The sequence below is a fragment of the Dendropsophus ebraccatus genome, chromosome 9 (genome assembly GCF_027789765.1).
Source record: "Dendropsophus ebraccatus isolate aDenEbr1 chromosome 9, aDenEbr1.pat, whole genome shotgun sequence".
NCBI lineage: Eukaryota > Metazoa > Chordata > Amphibia > Anura > Hylidae > Dendropsophus > Dendropsophus ebraccatus.
In genome coordinates, this window is record NC_091462.1 from 49,157,219 (window position 1) to 49,177,694 (window position 20,476).

The 20,476-nt window shown below is 42.7% G+C and overlaps 1 protein-coding gene across 16 annotated transcripts in view; it reads right to left on the reverse strand.

Annotated features, from left to right (window-relative positions):
- Positions 1 to 20,476, reverse strand: part of MAP2 (microtubule associated protein 2) — a 176,007-nt gene that overhangs the window by 38,038 nt on the left and 117,493 nt on the right. For 14 of the 16 annotated variants that reach the window (XM_069983252.1, XM_069983251.1, XM_069983245.1 and 11 more), the window contains one exon: positions 4,609 to 4,722. The exons of 1 other annotated variant lie outside the window; for it this stretch is intronic. In XM_069983252.1, coding sequence (XP_069839353.1) covers positions 4,609 to 4,722 — 114 coding nt within the window. Of the gene's footprint in view, positions 1 to 4,608; positions 4,723 to 18,687; positions 18,821 to 20,476 lie in introns of those variants that run through there. One more of the 16 variants, XM_069983248.1, reaches the window with a different exon arrangement.

The following is a 20,476-nucleotide window of genomic DNA, read 5'->3' on the forward strand; positions in this document are numbered from 1 at the left end:
GAAGACGACGTATGCTCAGGATAATACAGGAGCCGTTTCATCGCCTGTCTTCCCGGTCCATACCTATAAATATTACTGTTTCTCTGATTCTGCCCCACAGGCGATCGTATAACAAGCTAATATTATTCCCTCAATGGCCTTACAAAATACACAGCCTTACTATTATCATTTTTCAGCTTTTCCTCCCATAGAGAAAAAATACTTAAAAAGCCATTTTCTCAGTGTGTGCCACTCCACAATTACTTGCATTCAATGCCAGATAATTTTGCCATTGAGTGGCAGTAAAGCTAGCCTTTAAAGGATTTCTAATCAAATCTGCTTAAACAAATTCCCAAAAGTACAACTGCTTTTGAATACATTTCAGTGAAGCTGACCTGCAATTCTACTGTGGCACATAATAGCAGAGACAAATATTTAAGTAGTCAAAGACACAAGACAAAACAGGCCCATGAATACCAATTGTCACAGTTACGTGTAGCTGGCCTGAAGGTAAACAAGATCCCCCTGGGCTCTGCTGAACCTATTCATGTTATGTACAGGGCCATCAATCATTTATGCTCCAATATATAAGGTAAATTAATTAAAATGCTGCCACTATGGGCACTCATCCCATATCCATTGGATAGGTGTATGACCATTGGGATTCTGACTGCTCAGACTTGAGGTCAGGACTCTGAAAGCTTCTGTGTGGAGTGGAATTGTGCATACTCGACTGCTGCTCCAGTCATTGACTATGGGAAAAGCTGAAAACAGCCTTGCACCGTACTCAGCTATTTTAATGCATGATGCACGGCTACATTAATCCAGCGTGCCTATGTGTTGGTTCCTATCTGTGTGGGCTGATCTTAATAAACCCATCCTTCCCCTTGCCAGGATGTCTTAGGGCCCTATTCCACAGGACAATTATCGTTTGGATTAACGTTAAATTGGTCGGAACTAAGCTATAATCGTTCAGTTGAATAGCAGTTAGTGATTAAATGACAAATCGTTGATGGCTTAATGAGACCTGGACCTATTTTTATCATTGCTCGTTTGTACATCGTTCGCAAGTCGTTCGGTGTAATAAAGAAAAGAACAAGAACGACCGCAAGAACAACTAGAATTAAAGACCATCGCTCCTTTGAATTGTGCAAACCATCTCAAGAAGCTCGCAAAGCGGTCATTTGAGATTGTTAACGATAATCCGAACGATAATCGTCCCGTGAAATAGGGCCCTAAGGAGGAAAAGACAGTTTATGGGAAAGGATAAAACAATACAGAACAGTAGCTGGGGGAGCAAGGAAAAGATGTTAAATTTGAGAGTCTACTTCACAAAGGTGGTTTTTGTGCATAAAAGCATTGCAGATGCTCAGGAGTGTACAGAGAAATCATAGGGCCCCTTCCCCTATTGAGATGATATAACTCATTTGCTTAAAGTTAACCTATCAGATGTAATTCAGGACCCAAACTGCTGACACTGTTAGAGCAAGGAGACACATGGTACCTTTCATATATCTGTCTGTGCTTCTCTAACTTTTATTTTTTGGAACAGAGTGTCAAAGAGGCGTTACTTCCAAAGTCTTGCTATCAAATCTCGCTCCTGCATTGTGCATACAAATGAAATGCCCATGTGGGACTGAAAACAGGGCTCAGTTTTCAGCCAAGAGAATAAAAGCATCTATTTATGTTATGCTTACTTATGTCACGGCCGTGGGAATAACTTCTTCCATTCTAGTAGTTTTGTGCGTGCCACATGTAAAATATATGTATATACTGTATGTATGTCATCAGGGTGGTCTAAAGCCACCACCAAGTAGCAGAGTTAGTGCTGTAATTTTGCCCAGTACAACTCTCACCATGTCCATTCAGTGATGGATATTCCCCCCATTGGTTCTTCAGCTATGCTTAGGTTCATGTCATTTACATGTCCATAGCAAACATATGTTTGTAATGTATTTTAAAAGACCTACACCATAGTGCTGACAGTTCAATATTGAAACTGCCGGTGACCAGGTCTCTTTAAAGGGGTTGTCCGGGCTTAGAAAACTATGGCTGCTGTCTCCAAGAAAGAGCCCCTCTCATATTCTGAGTTTGTGTGTTGTATTGCAGCTCAGTTCCATAGAAGTGAAAGGAGCTGAATTGCAATACCACACACAGCCTGAGGACAGGGGTTGTGCTGTTTTTGCAGTAAAGTAGCTGTGTGTTTTCTAATCCTGGATAACCCCTTTAAAGTGGTATTCTGAGATCCAAGTTTTCTTTTATATGTGTACCAGGGGGGCTGGTAAGAAGGGAAAACAAAATAAATATACTTCTCTACCCCCATCCCCTAGCTCCTGCCTAGTGACTTCCAGTCTTTTGCTTGTTCACATCTGAGAAAAGATGCCTCAGAAGGACTCAAAAAGTCCCAGGACCAGCAATATAAAAAAAATGTAGATACAGGAGTTGAAAACTGGTCTCACCGACTGCCCATAGCATAGTGTGGTCTGCTGGTATTTATGTTTCCAGACTCTGGAATATCAGGTAGCCATTACTGTAGTTGACATAAGCCTAAACCTTTAAACAAGGGGTACCCAACCTTTCCTAGGTTATAAGCCACATCCACTACCTCCTGGCTGAGGAACACTTTAGGTCGACCAGCTCTACAAGAAAGTAATGCTGTCACATATCTACATCAACTTTATGTTATGGATAATGTATGAAATGAGAAATACCCTCATTTCCTGGGGGATGTAAACTAGTCCTGATATATCAACTTTTTTCAACAAACAGAATCAGAAGATCTTGAATAGAAGGTAATATCAGGCCTATCATATTTTGCTCTAATCACTGTTATTATACTGTTGTAATTTCCTGGGGAGAGATGGCCGCCATCCAACCTGGAGGAACAAAATTGTTTCATTTTACATTAAGGAGGCAGAGGATACTCAGCATGCAATATTGGAATGAATTTCTGGTGGCTTCAGGGTGTGATATATGAACAGCGAGCACCTTCAGCCACTTGTCATGCTCTGAGTAATTACCTAGCCAGTATCATAAGGGGTTGGCAGCTTTAAATGGAGCTTTAATTTGCCATTCACATGGCAGGGACATTTAGGAGCTGAGGCATTTAGAAATTAAAAATATGTTTCTATTTCATACCGAATATATGGTGATAAAATACCTAAGAGAGGCATGGACAAATATGCAAAGGAAAGGGGAAGAGTGCTGCAATCTTTCCACATCTTCATTTTTGATTAAAAAAAAAACAACAGCAGGTTTTATTACTTTTTGCAACTTTAAATATTTTGAAATAAAATAAAAATGCTGTTCTTTTGTTTTATTGGCTGTTTTCAAACAAAGTGTTGCACTACACGTCTTTTCTATCTGACATAAACCTTTTCTTACGAGAATAATTGTCTAGTTCTGAGACAATATCAACCTGTTCTTACAATGTCTTTATGTCTTTTTTGGTCTGTATTTTTGGACCACCGTGATTTTGAGGCTAAAATACGACAGTACATCCAAAATTATGCCCCGAAAAATTGTGTGAACATAGCCTTATGGTCATATAATATGGCCTGATATTACGGATAAGCTTACAGAGCCTATTACATGGCTCTATTATTGTGCAGCCCTTGCTTCAGTGTAAAACCATTACTTACCAGATCACGTTCCCCGATGTCCTCAGGCCTTGTCTGTAGCTTACAGTTCTGGTCCAGTCTCTGAAGTAATAGGCTGCTCAGCTAATGACTGTCCTCGGTGCTGTTCTGTCTCAGCCAATGATTGGCTAAGCGCCTTTAGAGACAGGACCAGAAGTGGGAGCTGTGGTGACCCTGAAATCCCACAGACAAGGCTGGAAACACCGCCTGGACAGGTAAGTAATGGCTGTAATTATGTTACACACTCGATCATCAGCCGTCGGCCACCCAAAATTGTTCACCAATAAAGTGGTGCACTGTTAAAGTCACAACCCTTTTGCAGAAGCCACAATGATTTCCACTAAGCCAAGTTCCTTTGTCCAGTGTGGCACAAACCTCAATAATTTTTTTGTAATAAAAAGACAACAAAACAAAAACAGATTTATAAGAGAAGTAAAACTACAAGAACTGCTCATACATACGCAGTCAGGGCAGCAGGAAGGAGGGAGCACATAAGGTGTGGGGGTGGTGGTGATGGTGATGTAACTGTGCATAACAATGCAGGTTTATGTCATACTTTCTCCTAAAACAGGAAGGCAGCCGCAATAGTCACTGTAATTGTTTCGGTGACTTAGGCCACAGGGTATATCACCAGTATACCCCAGGGTGTAAACCAGTATAACTCAGAGAACCAAAACAACAGCATCCATGGTTGGTTATGCTCTGAAAGGGAAGAAACTTCAGTCCATTTTATAACATTTCAGCATTAATCTCTCAATACGTCTACTGCTCCAGTTCTAACATCTTTTCACAGCAACTACATTTCAGGAAATATGACATATGTGATGGATACACAAAGTGGTGTCAGTAAGACTGGTTCTAATAAAACTAAGAAGGAAGCAGGGATGGTTTAAAGAATGGCTCATGGTGAAGAAGAAATCTTGCACCATGTCCATTGCTGGAAAGAAAAACAGCACAAACCGCACTCACATCCCAAAACACCCTGATTTACCTAATGGCAGATCTCCTGGAGGGCCCTTGTGTTGGACTTCCTTCTCCTTTTCACCTCTCAGGACCGCTACAGCATCAGCAGTTACTACTTGGACTATGCGTGCAGATACCTCCTCTGCCGAAGCACCAAATGGGCAAAACAAGACAAGCAAACAATACAGACATTGTTAATACAAATGGGCAGGGAGGTAACAAAGTCATAATAAGAGTGGATAGTACTATACTAGGAAATGCTAATAATCAGAATATTAGTTTGGAGGAATATTTGCTAACAATTTAGCATTTCATTTACTGGGCTTAAGTGTTTTGCTTAAGGGAAGTATGAGAGGGAAATTCAGATGTTATGAACATGAAACAAGAATACAAACAACTGAAACAGTGGTAATGGTACAGATGATGTGTACAATCATTATGACAAGCTTAGGATAGGAAGTGTTGTCATGAGGACACTGAAGGTTGTGGACTTGTAGTAAATTGAAAAACTGTATCTCTTATAAAGTCTCAGCAATGATTGGTGGCCAACGGCGGATACACAGAAGCCATCCATCCTTGGTTAGGGTAGTAGAAAAAAGCTGTAAGAAGTAGGGTTAGCACTCTCCACACTAATACAGGAGACTAAGACTATGAGACAATGAAAATGTTTGCCGTCTCATGATATAATAAAACAAACAAGCCATACTTACCTCATGATATAATAAAACAAACAAGCCATACTTACCTTAGATAAATTAGGGAATATTGTCATATAAATAAAAGTGTAAAAGTGATATAAATGACATTAATGAGCAATTGTTCATGTAAATGAAAAAGGTAACAAAATGTCCACAAAGTGGTTAAGAGGATAGTTTTCTTTATCACAAAGAGTCTACCCATAGAACCAGAAGAGCAGCCAGACAGCAGGCAACCTATGGATCATAAATACTTCTTTTCTTTTACAAGGCGGCCCAGTTCTCCATATAATAGTTCACAGCATGAATCAGCCATGTAATCTAGAACACAACTCATCTGTGACATATGAAATGTGTAACATCGGGAATATTCTGCTGGTGGTGGTAAGAACACTATTAGGTTATACGTTCTGCAGATTTATGAGCTGTGACTATAATTCTATCTGGAAGATCTCTCACGTTTTCCAGTACTGGTCTCCAAATACATACTGTCGATAAATCATATAAACATCGTTCTATAGCCACAGGATCTGAACTAGAGAATAAATATAGCATATAGATCTGAAATACCTATAGGGGTTGTAGAGATAGTAACCACAACCAGATGTTAGAACAGTACAAAGGATAGAAGCATGCATACAGTTATTAAAGCGACTCTGTACCCAAAATCTGACCCCCCCCCCCCCCCCCCCCCAAAACCACTTGTACCTTCGGATAGCTGCTTTTAATCCAAGATCTATCCTAGAGTTCCGTTCAGCAGGTGATGCTGTTATTGTCCTAAAAAACTACTTTTAAACCTGCAGCCCCGTGCCCAACGACCGGGACTTACAGTATCTGTGCCCTAACTTTGCACCACTCCTCCGTCCCTCCTCCCCACCCTCTTCATCATTAGGAATGCCACTGGAACATTTTCTCCTGCCTGAATATTGCACAGGTGCCCTAACGATCCAGCCCATGTTTAGTTTTCACACAGCTGATGAATAGGAGACAATCTGCCTGGAGCATTCCTAATGATAAGGAGGGCGGGGAGGAGGGACAGAGAGGGTGTGCCAGCCTAATGCATACACAATCTAAGCCTAGGCCATTGGGCATGGGGCTGCCAGTTTAAAAGTTGTTTTTAGGACAATAACTGCATCACCTGCAGAACGGACCCCAGGACAGATCTTGGATTCAAAGCAGCTATCCAGAGGTACAAGCAGTTTGGGGGGTCAGGTTGTGGGTACAGAGTCTCTTTAAGGGGGAAGACATTTGTTTTGTGTGCAAATCATTATTTTGATAAAGGTTACCCAGGTAAAGGGATTTCCACTTTGTTGGAGGGGTCCTTTAAACAGTAATGATGGGACACCCAGCTGTATTCTGTGGGAAAGCCTGGCAGTAAGTGTTCAATTTACCTACAGCGCCACCACAGGTAAGACAGTGCCCATACACAGTGCTCATTCAAATCAATAACCGTGTAGGAAAGGTCCTCCAGAGTGAAAGATGCCCTTTTTATCTGCTTTCCACTGAGGTCCAGAAACGAGCATCCTGAACAAAGGACTCCCCTCAATTAACTGGGTTAATGAAAATGGTTAATGAAAACTGTTTAACCCCTTTAATAGCAAAATAAAATGGGCACTATAGTTGTCAATGCTGTATTGGTACTGTGGCCAGATTCATAAGGCATGGTTTAATAATGTGGCTGGATCTGATATATGAGCACTGACTCTATATGAGCACTGACACTATACACTGTACAGTGCATTATTAGGGCATTGTGTGGTAATACAATGTGAACAGTATAACGGACAATAATTTGGATGGTAGCATGATCTAGGAACTGGGAGGCAGCATAATGTATGTATTTTATTGTGGAGGCAAACTAGTGCCTGAGCTCTTTATAACTTTCTATTTTCACTCTGCATAGTACAATTAGCATAATGTGGTGGCTCAGACACAAATCATGCATTTATTTCAGCCAAACATTATCGTTTACATTTTGGTGCACTTTTTGTTTTTCTAAGGCTATGTTTACACAACGTAAGTAAAGTATTAATCACGGCTGTTCTTGACGATTAGCATCACGGCCGTGATTAATACTTTACTTACATTGTGCTGCAGCTAGAGGGAATCCTGGCCGGAGTGTATACACATAGGGGGACATGCATCATCCGGCGTACTGATGATTTTCGGCGTAAAGTGCCGATATGCGAATGATTTTATTCGCAAATGGCCGATTTGCAAATAAAATATTCGCATATCGGCACTTTCCGCCACGTACACCGGGGTGGGGGTGGGGGTGGGGGGTGGGGAGGGGTGTGGAGGGAGCGGAACTGGGGGGCGCGGACTCAGAGTCCACGCGATTTATCATTTTTTTAACTCAAAGATACGCCAAAAACCTACTCCACCTTTCAGGTGGCGTAGATTTTCGGCTGTGTGCACCGACGCGCATGGGATTTATGTAGAGGCAGTCCGCCTCTACATTAATCTCCGTAGCGCCGGAGATGCGGGGACATTTATAAGTCCGGCGTAAAAAACGCCGGACTTTATAAATGTCCCCCATAGTATACACTCCAGCCAGGATCGCTAGTGGCCTCACAAAAAAACTGACATGTCAGTTTTCTGCGGCCGCTATTCATTGAATAGCGGGCGCAGAGAACCTGTCAGTTCACACAATCAAGCGTGTGGCTCCGGCCGCACGCTCCATTGTGTGAAGCAGGGAATTGGGATGCGGGAGCGCACTGGTGCGCCCGCATACAAATTCAGCAGGAGTGAAGATCATCCCGGCCGGTACTGCAGTATCGGCCAAGATGATCTTAAGTAACACTGGCCGTTCTGTGACCCAGCCAGGTCACAGAACGGCTGGTGTTATACATTGTGTGAACATGGCCTAAGAGAGCATGGCTACTGATAAATGGGGCTTGGGCAGTAAACTTGAGATTGTGTCAAAATTAGGAAAAGCACTAGATATCAGCAAAAATCATACACAAGAATACCTATTTAGTGTATCAGATCAGAAGAAACCTTGTTTTCTTGAAGGTATTCAACTGCACAACAAATGTAGAGAAGATATTTAGATTTAGTCTCTCAAGATCAGATATAAAAGAGAGGTTTCGTATTTTTTTCCCCCTAAAGGATATTTCAGACATATTTGTTATTACGGCCAAAAAGACCTCAACCTTATCAATAAGTTTGCAGAGATGTGAAACCTCTTAAGGAGTACAATCAATGCTGTGAGTCTGACCTGTGCTACTATCAAGGGACTACAATATTAATATAAACCTAACTATAACAATAGGAAGCATGTGACTTTATAAGATTACACAGATGCTCGCACTGGCTAAAAGTAACCGGGCTGCCCCCAGGGACTTCCTGAACAGCAACATTGCTTTATATCATCAATGCTGATGCTTATTCCAAGAGACAAGAGAAAGGAGCATTGCGGCGGAAATTGTGTTTTATTAATAATGATGCAGAAGAAGGGACAGACACTTCTAACTAATGGACGTCCTCTATAAATAGCAGACTCAGCTGCTTAAATGTCTCTCATACAGAGATTCCTCGAATCATATTTTTTCTAAAGGTTCACTTGGAGTTCAAGGAATAAGAAGGTTAAAGATGTTGATAAATGAACAGTCTGTCAGATCCATGGTAGCCTGGACTTTTATTGTTTTTCATTCGGGTGTCAATATTTCCCATTTTAGCCATAATTAAGGTTACACAGCCATGTTACAGAATGGCTGGTGTCAAACTGTGTGTGAACCCAGCCTAAAAGTAGATAAAACATATCATACAGTGTAGTTATGAATGCACAGTTAAAATTAATAAATAATTATAGCTATTTATAAATAATTCTAATATTATTCAAGTGTACCTGTCGTTATAAAAAAGAGACATGTCAAAGAGACATAGAGAAATGTCAAAGGTTTTTATCGATCCAGCTCTGAGTGTACAGACCCGTAGCAATCAGGAGATAGAGCGGGGAGAGGACCGCAGCTGCAGCGTGTTCTCTCCCCACTCTGAGTACGCTGCTTAGGAGCCCATTATAAGTCCAACTCTTTTTTCTAACTCACTCAGACGGGGACCAATCAAAACCTTTGACATGTCTCAATGACATGTGAAAAGTTCTTTATAACAACAGGTACACTTTAATAATTTTATATAGACCCTTATTCTCCATTGAAAGCGTGTTCAGTACTTGAAGGGGTTATTCAGCATTAGGGTATATTCACACGAACGGACTGGCAGCGAGATTCTCGCTGCGAGTCCGGCAGGTCCTGGCACTTCCCACACACTATATACTCGCTGCGGTCTGAACGACCGCAGCAGTATGTAATGCTACCGCCCTTAACCCCTTCTGCTCCCCCGCTGTAAGCATACATTACCTGTCCTCGCAGCACGGGTCCGGTGTCCTGCTCTCCCGTCCGGCCAATCAGTGGCTGCGGCTGGGCAACACACTGATTGGCCGGACGGGAGAGCAGGACGCCGGACCCGTGCAGCGAGGAGAGGTAATGTATGCTTACAGCGGGGGAGCCGGGTGGGAGCAAAAGGGGTTAAGGGAGGTAGAATTACATAAGCGAGTATATAGTGTGTGGGAACTGCCAGGACCTGCCGACTCGCAGCGAGAATCTCGCTGCGAGTCCGTTCGTGCGAAAATACCCTTAGAAAAACACTTTCTGGTGCTGTCTCTGGAAGTATGTGAATATGTTTTTCTAAGGGCTCTATTACACAGAGCTGATCAGGCCGATTCAGCCAATTATGGCTCTGTGTAGTAGAGACACCAAAATTATCAGCCGCCGACCACGCTGACCACCAAGGCTAATGATTGAATAAACAGTTAATACATTACCTCTCCACGCTCCCAGTCTTCTCCTGCCCTCTGCTTGCTTCCCGACGCAGCGGCTGCAGGTTTAGTGCATTCTCTGAGCTGACAGTTCTGTGATCCCGGCAAGTGATTGGCTGAGCAGCCAGTCAACTTAAACAGGCCACTCTGAAGCTGCAGCCGTAGTTCCGGGAAGCACGCAGAGGGCAAGATAAAACTGGGAGCGTGGAGAGGAAATGTATTAACAATTTAGGACAAGGACAGCACGGACATCACTAACAATGTCCATGCAACCCTCGCTAAACAATTATCGAGCCATGTAATAGGCTCAGTAAACTATGCTGTCACATCTAGCAGATCGATGCTCATTTACGTTATTGATTGAGCCATCTAATAGGACTCTAACTCTGGACAAACCCTTTAATATACAGTTATTCAAACCAAACATATACAAGTAAGCCATTCACAGCCAACCACAATCAGTAGCTTTATGAAAAGCCAACCATGAAGGCTCTATAGTTACTATGAAGTTCATCCTTGTTAAGAAGCAATTTTTGAAATGATTGTATAAAACACAATGTCATATACAGCACATACTCTTATGTCAGACAATTTGACATTTCAGCAATTAATTCGACGTAGAAGAAACAAGCTAAGGCTAAGTATGGCATGGTGCCACTGTACGTGGACAGCTAATGGGGTAACATTAGGTATAAATAAGTTCTTGAAATGAATGGTTAAACTAATGGTGCGTTTACACGTAACGATTATCGTGCGAATTTGCGCGATAACGATCGAATTCGAACGATAATTGTACGTGTAATCACAGCGAACGATCGAACGACAAACGAGAAATCGTTCATTTTGATCTTTCAACATGTTATCAAATCGTCATTCGTCGTTCACAAAAAATTTGCAGATCGTTCCGTGTGAACAGTCGTTCGCCGATTTAACCAATGTGTGAGATAGGCTTAAGGATTGCAAAACGATCGCAAAACGAATTTTCCGTACGATATATCGTACCGTATGAACGCTGATCGTTATGAAAAATAAATCGTTACTCCAACATCGTTAATCGTACGATCGGGCCAATTATCGTTTCGTGTAAACGCACCTTAAGCATAGGCAATCAATATTAGATCAGCATGGGTCTGATTTCCAGCACCAATCACCTGCTTACAAAAAAAAGTGGCATTTGCGTGAGTCCTGCTGCCTCTTCAGTGTTTTCACAGTAGCCCCAAGCTCCAAACACCATACTATTGTAGCAGCAGTGCAAGTTACTGCATTGCCGTCTCATTCCAGTGAACAGGATAGCAAAGCAAATGTTGGTGGTGGAAGACAGCCCTTCAGAGTGGGTACGAGTAATTCTCAATTTGGAAAGTTATCTCCTAACCCCCACCAAGCACTAAAACATCGATAACTGTAACCCTAAGTGAATGGAGCACACTACATTTCTGTGGCCAATGGTCCATTTATTTTTCATGGGGCTTTTGAACATTATGAACTTTAGTTTGGAAGCCCTATAAAGAAAGAGCTGGGTGCTGGCCACACATGTGTTCCTCCCCTTTCTTCCCCTTAATTCTCAGGATCGGCAGGGGTCCCAGTGTTCAAGACAAGAATACTCATTTAGGGTATGTTCACACTGAGTAAATGTGGCGGAATTCCGTGGCAGAACTCTCTGCCGTGGAATCCCGCCTGCTTCAGTGTGCCAAGAATGACAGAGCAGACAATGTATAGTGCGGCTTAAGTCACACTTTACATTGTCGGCTATGGGTAATTGGGATGCGGGCACATTCATATGTGCCCGCATCTCAATTAAAAAGAAATTATACTTTTTTTTGCAAAAAAACGCTCCACACCTGTCCTCAGGTTATGTGTGGTATTGCAATTCAGCTCCATTCAATTCAGAGGAGTTGTGCTTTAAAAGCACACCCAAGCTGAGCACACGAGTGCCGCTTTTTAAGGGTATGTTCACACTGAGTAAATGTGGCGGAATTCCGTGGCAGAACTCTCTGCCGTGGAATCCCGCCTGCTTCAGTGTGCCAAGAATGACAGAGCAGACAATGTATAGTGCGGCTTAAGTCACACTTTACATTGTCGGCTATGGGTAATTGGGATGCGGGCACATTCATATGTGCCCGCATCTCAATTAAAAAGAAATTATACTTTTTTTGCAAAAAAACGCTCCACACCTGTCCTCAGGTTATGTGTGGTATTGCAATTCAGCTCCATTCAATTCAGAGGAGTTGTGCTTTAAAAGCACACCCAAGCTGGGCACACGAGTGCCGCTTTTTAAGGGTATGTTCACACTGAGTAAATGTGGCGGAATTCCGTGGCAGAACTCTCTGCCGTGGAATCCCGCCTGCCTCAGTGTGCCATAGACTGTCTATGAGAGGGCTCGCACCTCCGCTCCAGCCGCTTTCTGCACAAAGAATTGACAAGTCATTTCTTTGCATGGAGAGCAGCGAGAGCGGAAGCGCGCAAGCCCTCTCATAGACAGGCTATGGCACACTGAGGCAGGCGGAATTCCACGGTAGAGAGTTCTGCCACGGAATTCCGCCACATTTACCCAGTGTGAACATACCCTTAAAAAGCGGCACTCGTGTGCTCAGCTTGGGTGTGCTTTTAAAGCACAACTCCTCTGAATTGAATGGAGCTGAATTGCAATACCACACATAACCTGAGGACAGGTGTGGAGCGTTTTTTTGCAAAAAAAAGTATCATTTCTTTTTAATTGAGATGGGCAATTACCCATAGCCGACAATGTAAAGTGTGACTTAAGCCGCACTATACATTGTCTGCTCTGTCAGTCTTGAATAGCGGCCGCACAAAACTGACATGTCAGTTTTCGGTGCAGCCGCAAGGAATTCCGGCCAGAGTGTATACACCTAAGGCCTGGATCCCATTGAAATCAATGCAATGTATTTTTTAAATTTAATAACGGCCGGTGTTGCAATCTGCAACAACGGCTGTTATTAAATAAAAAAATAAGTTTTGGAGAATTTTCCACTGGTCTCTTGGTTTTGGATGAAAAATGTGATGGTTTATGCCTAGATCAATACAAATGATATTTCTACACAAAATATTGTCTGCCCTTTTTCAGATCCTTCATGCCGATGTGAGAATGTAGCAATTATCCCTAAAGGTTTATTTTGTACTGACATTTCTTCCGGTTCTTTATGCTAACAAACTATCCATGGTGCTGCAGCAGCCACCATCATTTCTATCACAAGGACTGAGTGTTCACATTCTGCCGATGTCTCTGCAGAAAACTGTAGCTCAGTTCAAGGCAATTTGTCCTCCCCGTAATGCATCACCAGATTTACTACATGAACAGAATCAAAATAAATGAAATTCAATCTAAGAACATGAGCATGGCCAAAGATTTGCAGGAACGTGAAAGGAATAAGCAATGTTCATTCTGTTAAAGCAGTCCACTTTAGGCTGTCTGGTCAGATATTCCCTAAACCTTTCATCTAATTAGACAGGTTGCAAAGTCTAATCCTATATACAATATTAACACAGCTAATAGATGTCCGAATAGTACAAGAAAAGAAACCCTGAATAACATATTATGCAACATTTTCAATAACCAAAAGGACATGCTTCTATAGAACAAATGCACAGTAAACCAAAATGATCACTCACCAAGCACAGTATGATAATACACTTATATTCACAACCATATGTGGATGCCTAGCAAATATATGTCATTCTCTGGTTGTTAAGCCATCTCAAATGCACTGATAAGTCACTGACATCACTGACCGTACAGCAGAAACAATGGTTGCCTTCTGGGTTGATAACACTGAAAAAATGTACGAGTTGGTAGGTATAACTATCCGATGGCACAGTGCTTGATAAATAAATCCTTTATTTTTTTAAGTATTTAAGGTATGCAGCTGCAGGGAGCTGTCATCAGGTTAGTTTTCCTATAAACATTTGGGTGGCTCTTACTTCTGGTTTGGCTGATCAACCCCCAGTCATGTTTTAGGCTATGTTCACACTACGTAAGAGACCAGTCGTTCTGTGAGCCCGGCTGGGTCATGGAACGTCCGGTCTCTGGCGTCCGGATGATCTTTCCGGCCGCAGAGCTCTGATGCAGGGGCATCGGCGCGCGCCCGCATCAGAGCTTCCCATAGCACACAGTGAAGAAAGCAGCCGGAGCCGCTCGCTTCACTGTGTGAACTGACAGGGCTTTCTGCGGCCGGAATTCACTGAATTCCGGCCGCAGAAAACTGACATGTCAGTTATTTGCGGCCCGGTATGGGATCCCGGACGGAGCGTATACGATGTGTATACGCTCCGGCCGGGATCCCATAAAGAAACAGGCATTGTTCCACTGCGCCAAAAGTATGGCCGTTGTTGCCATCGTCAACAACGGCCGTACTTTTACGTAGTGTGAACATAGCCTTAAGGTGCTTCTATAGATCGTTCTGTGACTTACAGGACAGCTTCTTCTGGAGGGGCGCTTATTTACCTACCTTTTTTCCCCAGGGAGCATTGCCTGATCTACTGTATAAGGGCCCTATTACACGGAGCGATAATCGACTGAATCAGGGCGATTCAGCTGATTATCGCTCTGTGTAATGGAGACATCGATCAGCTGATGACAATGATAATTGGCTGATCGTTGGTTTAGGTTTGGACCTAAAATCATCGGTTGCCGACAGCGAATCGCTATGTGTATTAGCGATGCCCACTTGACGGCTGACAATTCCCCAAACACAGGGAAGCTGTGGAGCACAGGAGAGGAGTACGGGAGCAGACAGAGGTAAGGTGTCAGGTGTTTTGGCTAGGGCTGCATGGACAAGGCTAGCAATGTCCATGCAGCCCTTACTGCCCAATTATCGGGCAGATCGGCGCTCGTTTACTAAAATGATCCGGCTGTAGTCGTCCCATGTAATAGTACCCTAAGACTCCCTTGACAATTTGGTGACCTCTACAAACACTAAATAACACTACCCCCTCTGACTGACAATGGTACTACATGGCACCATCATCAGTTAGGTGCAGTGCTGGATATAGCTTTTCTACTCTTCACTGAATGTGCTCCAAACATAACATGACACTAAAACACAAGCCAATTTGGAAGTGAAAGATGTCAGACATCTAATAGTATAAGATGCAATAAGCAGATTAAGGTGGGCAGACAGGCTTCCATGACAATAACACTCTAGGCTATGAACTGGAGAACCTGGAGAAACTAGATAATTGGGTTTTTAAGAGAGGAAAATGGATAGCTACACTATGGAAAAGAAAACAGGTCCCAAATGTCAGAAACTATCAAACAAATTAATAGATTTCATTTGTCTAAATCAACCAATCATATAATGTGTTAAAGCCACAATAGGAAAAATAAAAGTTGTAAACAAACTAATTGCTAATAGCTTTTTGCTTTCAGCTTTTAGCTTATTTTCAGCCTTGGATAATTCCTACCTGAAGGATCCTTAGGGTATGTTCACACTGAGTAAATCAGGCTGATTTCCGCGGCAAAACTTTCCGCCACAGAATCCCGCCTGTCTCTGTGTCCCATAGCATGTCTATGGCACAGTAAACTGATCATAATGTCCACCTACTAGGAACCCCACTGATCAGCTGTAATCTGCTGAATTTAAATAGGACATGTGACAATTTAAAAAAAAAAAAAACACTGAGTTGTTTGTAGCCTCTAGTGCCCAAAATACAATGGTGTTTTTTATGTCTACTTTCTCATTTACATAATATAGGAATTTTGGCTAGAAATCTGCACATTTCCCCCAACACAATTAGGTGGTAAGTTTCAGAAGGGGAAGAGGATCTTAAGCACAGGGATGTACAAATCTGAGGCTTAGGGGATGTTATGCGAATCATAACCTCTGTGCCTACAATTCACACCTTCTGAGAAAACGAGACTGCCCATTTGCTAGGGAAATGGGGCAGATTTGCAGCCAAGTAGTAAAATCCCAATCTCAGGAACAGAGGAGTATCAAACTAAATTAAAAACATAGTTTAATGATGGTACCAGAGGCAGTGGCAAGAATGGGCATAGTATCACTTACACTCTGTGCAAGTTTTATAAGACCCTGCTGTTTGGTCATATTGCACCAGATGCGCAAATAAATCCAGGATTAGAAAAATAAAAGTTTGACTTTTATTTTCATAAACCACATCTGTCCATAGGTTATGTCTGGTGTTACTGCTGATCCCCTTTTACTGGCAAAACTAGACATGCCCATGGACAAGAGTGGTAGTGCTGCTGCTGGACCAAAAGAGCAGATCATTTCTTTCTAACCAAGACAATCCTTTTACTTGCTGAATGTTGTAAATCAGGGATGGAGAACCTTCGGCCCTTCAGCTGTTGGAAAACTACAATTCCCATCATGCTAAAGCTTCGGCTGCCCAGGCATGATGGGAATTGTAGTTTTGCCACAACTGGAGAGCCAAAGGTTCCCAATCCCGGCTCTAAATCATAGGTGTCAAGCTCGAGGCCCTCTAGCTGTTGCAGTTGGAGGGCCACGAGTTTGACACCCTTGCTTTAAATGAAAAGCAGTTTATGGCCATGTTCAGACACAGTATGGAACGAGGGCACATTTGCGTGTGCCCTTGCTCCAATTTGCCATAGCCCACAATGTAAAGTACGTCTAGGAGACATACTTTACATTGTGAGCACAGGCTATCTTGTACGGCCGCTGTTCACTGAATAGCGGCCACACAAAATAAACCTGTCAGTTATTTTGTGGGGCCACAGAGAACACTGGCCATAGTGTATACAGAGTGTATACACTACTACAGTTGTTTCATTCACTGTAGTAATGTAATTGCACATTGTTAATAAACAGCAGCTGTTGTTGCAACTTGCAATAACGGCCATTGTTTATTGTAAAAGTACAGTGGCCTACATCTGGTAAGGCTGGATTCACAGTGCGTTTTAGTGCATTCTGACATCTCTACACAGGTGTAAAGGGTAAGTTTAGCAGTTTTCATACCTTATTTCATATCATACGTCATGGTGTTTGTTCAAGTAAAAAGTGTCCTTTTACCAACTGCAGATTGTATTAAGTGGGCGCGGCCTCGCAGCATTAGTGCCACTTAGCCCCGCCCACAACGACATCGTTGGCCACGCCCCCTTGACGCCCATTGGTTGGTCGACGTAAAGGGGGTGGGGTCTACATCTTTCGGCCAGCCTGTTCCAATGAGGGGGTGGGGCCTACTGTGGCATAGTGGGCGTGGCTAGGTGGTACTAATGCCGCGAGGCCCCGCCCACTTAACACAATCTGCAGTTGATAAAAGATTACTTTTTACTTGAACAAGCACCATGACGTATGATATAAAATAAGGTATGAAAACCGCTAAATTATCCCTTTACACCTGTGTAGAGATGTCAGAATGCAAAAAGGAGGTGACAGTGTCACTTTAAAGGGAACCATTCACCCCGTGGCCCCGGCAGAAACTGACATACAGTGACATAAAGGTCAATAAACTTACCCCATCGCTCCCGGTCCCGTCCCGGATCCCGTTGTTGACACAGAGAAATCGACGATTCTTCTTCTCGCGCCCATTATGGTAATGAGCGCCGCCGGGTCCGAAGTCCAGCCTTCTCCCCGCCTCCGACACTTGATTGACGCCGGGTCCTCTTCCTCCTCGTCTTCTTTCTTCTCTTCGGATCCCGCGCAGGCGCCGTGACAGTCGTTTTCGGCGCATGCACAGTTCACAATTGAAGCCGCTCGGCAGCTTCACTGTTTACTGCGCGTGCGCCAATTGGCTCGAACACGTATCCTATTTACCTCGCAGGCGCAGAAGAGGTGACGAGACCATCGCAACGCGGGAATTCGGCAGAAGACTGAAGACTGAAGATGTCAATCAAGTTCCAGGAGGCGTGGATGGGCGGCGACGAGAAGAGGACCTCATGAATAAGTTGGACTCGTCCGTCGTTTCCTATGGACGTTGGACTCATCTCAGCTCATTACCATAATGGGCGGGAGAAGAAGAATCGGCGATTTCTCCGTGTCAAAAACGGGATCCGGGACGGGACCGGGAGCGATGTGGTAAGTATATTGACCTTTATGTCACTGTATGTCAGTTTCTGCCAGGGGCCACGGGGTGAATGGTTCCCTTTAAGCTATAAGTTTTGAAATGACAAACTTGAAATGACAAAAAAGTATATGTTAAACGGATGCTAAAAGCAAATCCTGCTGAATGCCATACAGCAAAACCCATTTCCTATGTTTTAAAAAAACGCATTGCAATGTATATGTTTGTTTTTTATATATAAAACGTGTATATAACAGTGTAGTCGACAACATTTTATATACAGCAAAATTAAACATAATGAAATGGAAACAGTAAAACATAAACGGCGTTGTGAACCCTAGCCTAATAGATTTCCATTACTATAAACCCATAGCAACTAAACCAGCAGCCAATCAGTGCACACTATTCAAGGGCTGCTGTATTATTATTTTTTTTTCCTAATGTCATTTATTTTCATAGACATTTTCAGCTAAATTTTATTTCCCTTAAAGGTGCGCAGTAAATCCGAGGGCTCGTAACCAATAAGATATAATTGTGTTAATAGAAATCACACTTCTCCAATTAAGACGGTATATTAGCATTTTCTGTGTGTTATAATTACGCTGTGCGATGACCACCCTGCTCCAGCACAGATAGGGTTAATCATCTGTCTGTCTCTAGGGATACTGAACGCCGAGTCTATGTGGATACTACCGGGCTGGCTGAGCGGTTGTCATGACAACAGTGGTGGGAAGCAGCTGGTTTCAGGCCTGTAACCAGGAACGGAGACAACTGTTTCATCATAACTAATTATGTTCCTGACACCAGGGCTTTATGCTCAGATATATAGATCCCCATAATAAACATTTGGCTACAGAACAGGCCAATATTTTCTTTTCTACTGCACTATACAATGCCACTTATTTGTATCTAAGGTGGGTCATGTGATTACAGTGTTAACCCCATCACCACCACTACCATCGTCTCTGACATCAACAGTTCTGGCTACATGAGACTTCTCCTCGAAATTACTGGCCTCTTGCCCCAAACATTGACGGCAGTCACGTCAGCACCTTCTCCTCGCTGTTCTCTGATCTTACATATGTGTCCATGTACATGTGCGGGATGGCAGGCAGGGGGTTGGTGGACAAACACATCCCTGCAGCTCTGAAAGCGCTATATGTATATATGTATGTATGTGTGTGTGATCAACAAGGCTACGTTTATAGTCTCCTTCTAGCTCCGGGGATGAGACTGTTATTCAGTAATCTCCTTGCCTCTACGAGGCTCAATAAACACATGAAGTGCATCCATATTTATGTGCCCCCAAGATTCTCTGGTAGGAACTGTGGAAACATGAGCTTTACTAAGGCTGGAGAATAGACAAGCATCAAACAGACTCTATCTTTACAAAATCAGCCTTGGCAGTATAAGTCCTACCATAACTGTGTATGCTCCCACCATGAATACTGGACCACTGAATGGTTTTCTCATGGCAGGCAACAACTGTTAAACTGCAGAGCCATGTACTGTATGGGCAGACTCACGTCATGGTTTGCCTCTCCATTGTACAGCTATGGCCGCATCGTATCAAAATGACAGGTGACAAAGAACATTCTTAGGGTGCTATTCCACTGAACGATTGGCGATCAACGATTACTGATAAAAAATCTCAAACCACCTCTATGGGGAATGACCTGAAATCATTCACCCAATTACACGGAACGATGATCGTTACTTATGATCGCTCTTGCGGTAATCTTGTCATCGCTACTGCGTTCGTCGCTACTGTGAACGACCTAACGACGTCATATTACATGCAAACGATTTGCAAACAATAAACGATAAAAATAGGTCCAATATCTATCAAACGACCAACGATTTCCCGTTGACCATTTAATCATTGTGTGCTATTACACTAAATGATTATCGTTCAAATCTGAACGATCTAACAATTTTTCTAACAATAATCATCCCGTGTAATAGGGCCCTTACTCTAAGACTGCTTGGTGTGTCTTCCCTATATTTTCCAAGCATATTTTGATTAGATTCAGACCCCAAAGTGCACCATATCTTATCATATTTTGGAGTGAATGGTTTTAATTAGAACAATGGCCCAGATTTACTAAGATTTACCAATTCTTACCCAGAACAAACTTATGTAAGTTTCAAATCCATCTAAAGACTAGTCTAGGCATTTTGGAAATTGCCTTCTTTTTGCTGAGGCCATTACCCTTCATAAAAGTTGACAAAAATGTTTCTATAACATTTGCAATAGTAAATCTGGACCAGGGTGCCATAAGTTATTATAATTGTATGACGCAGATTGTGACAGCCTAATAAATGTGGTTAAGTTTTATCCCTTGCTCCCATATATTCACAATTTTACTTCCAAAGAGTGCCCTATCTAA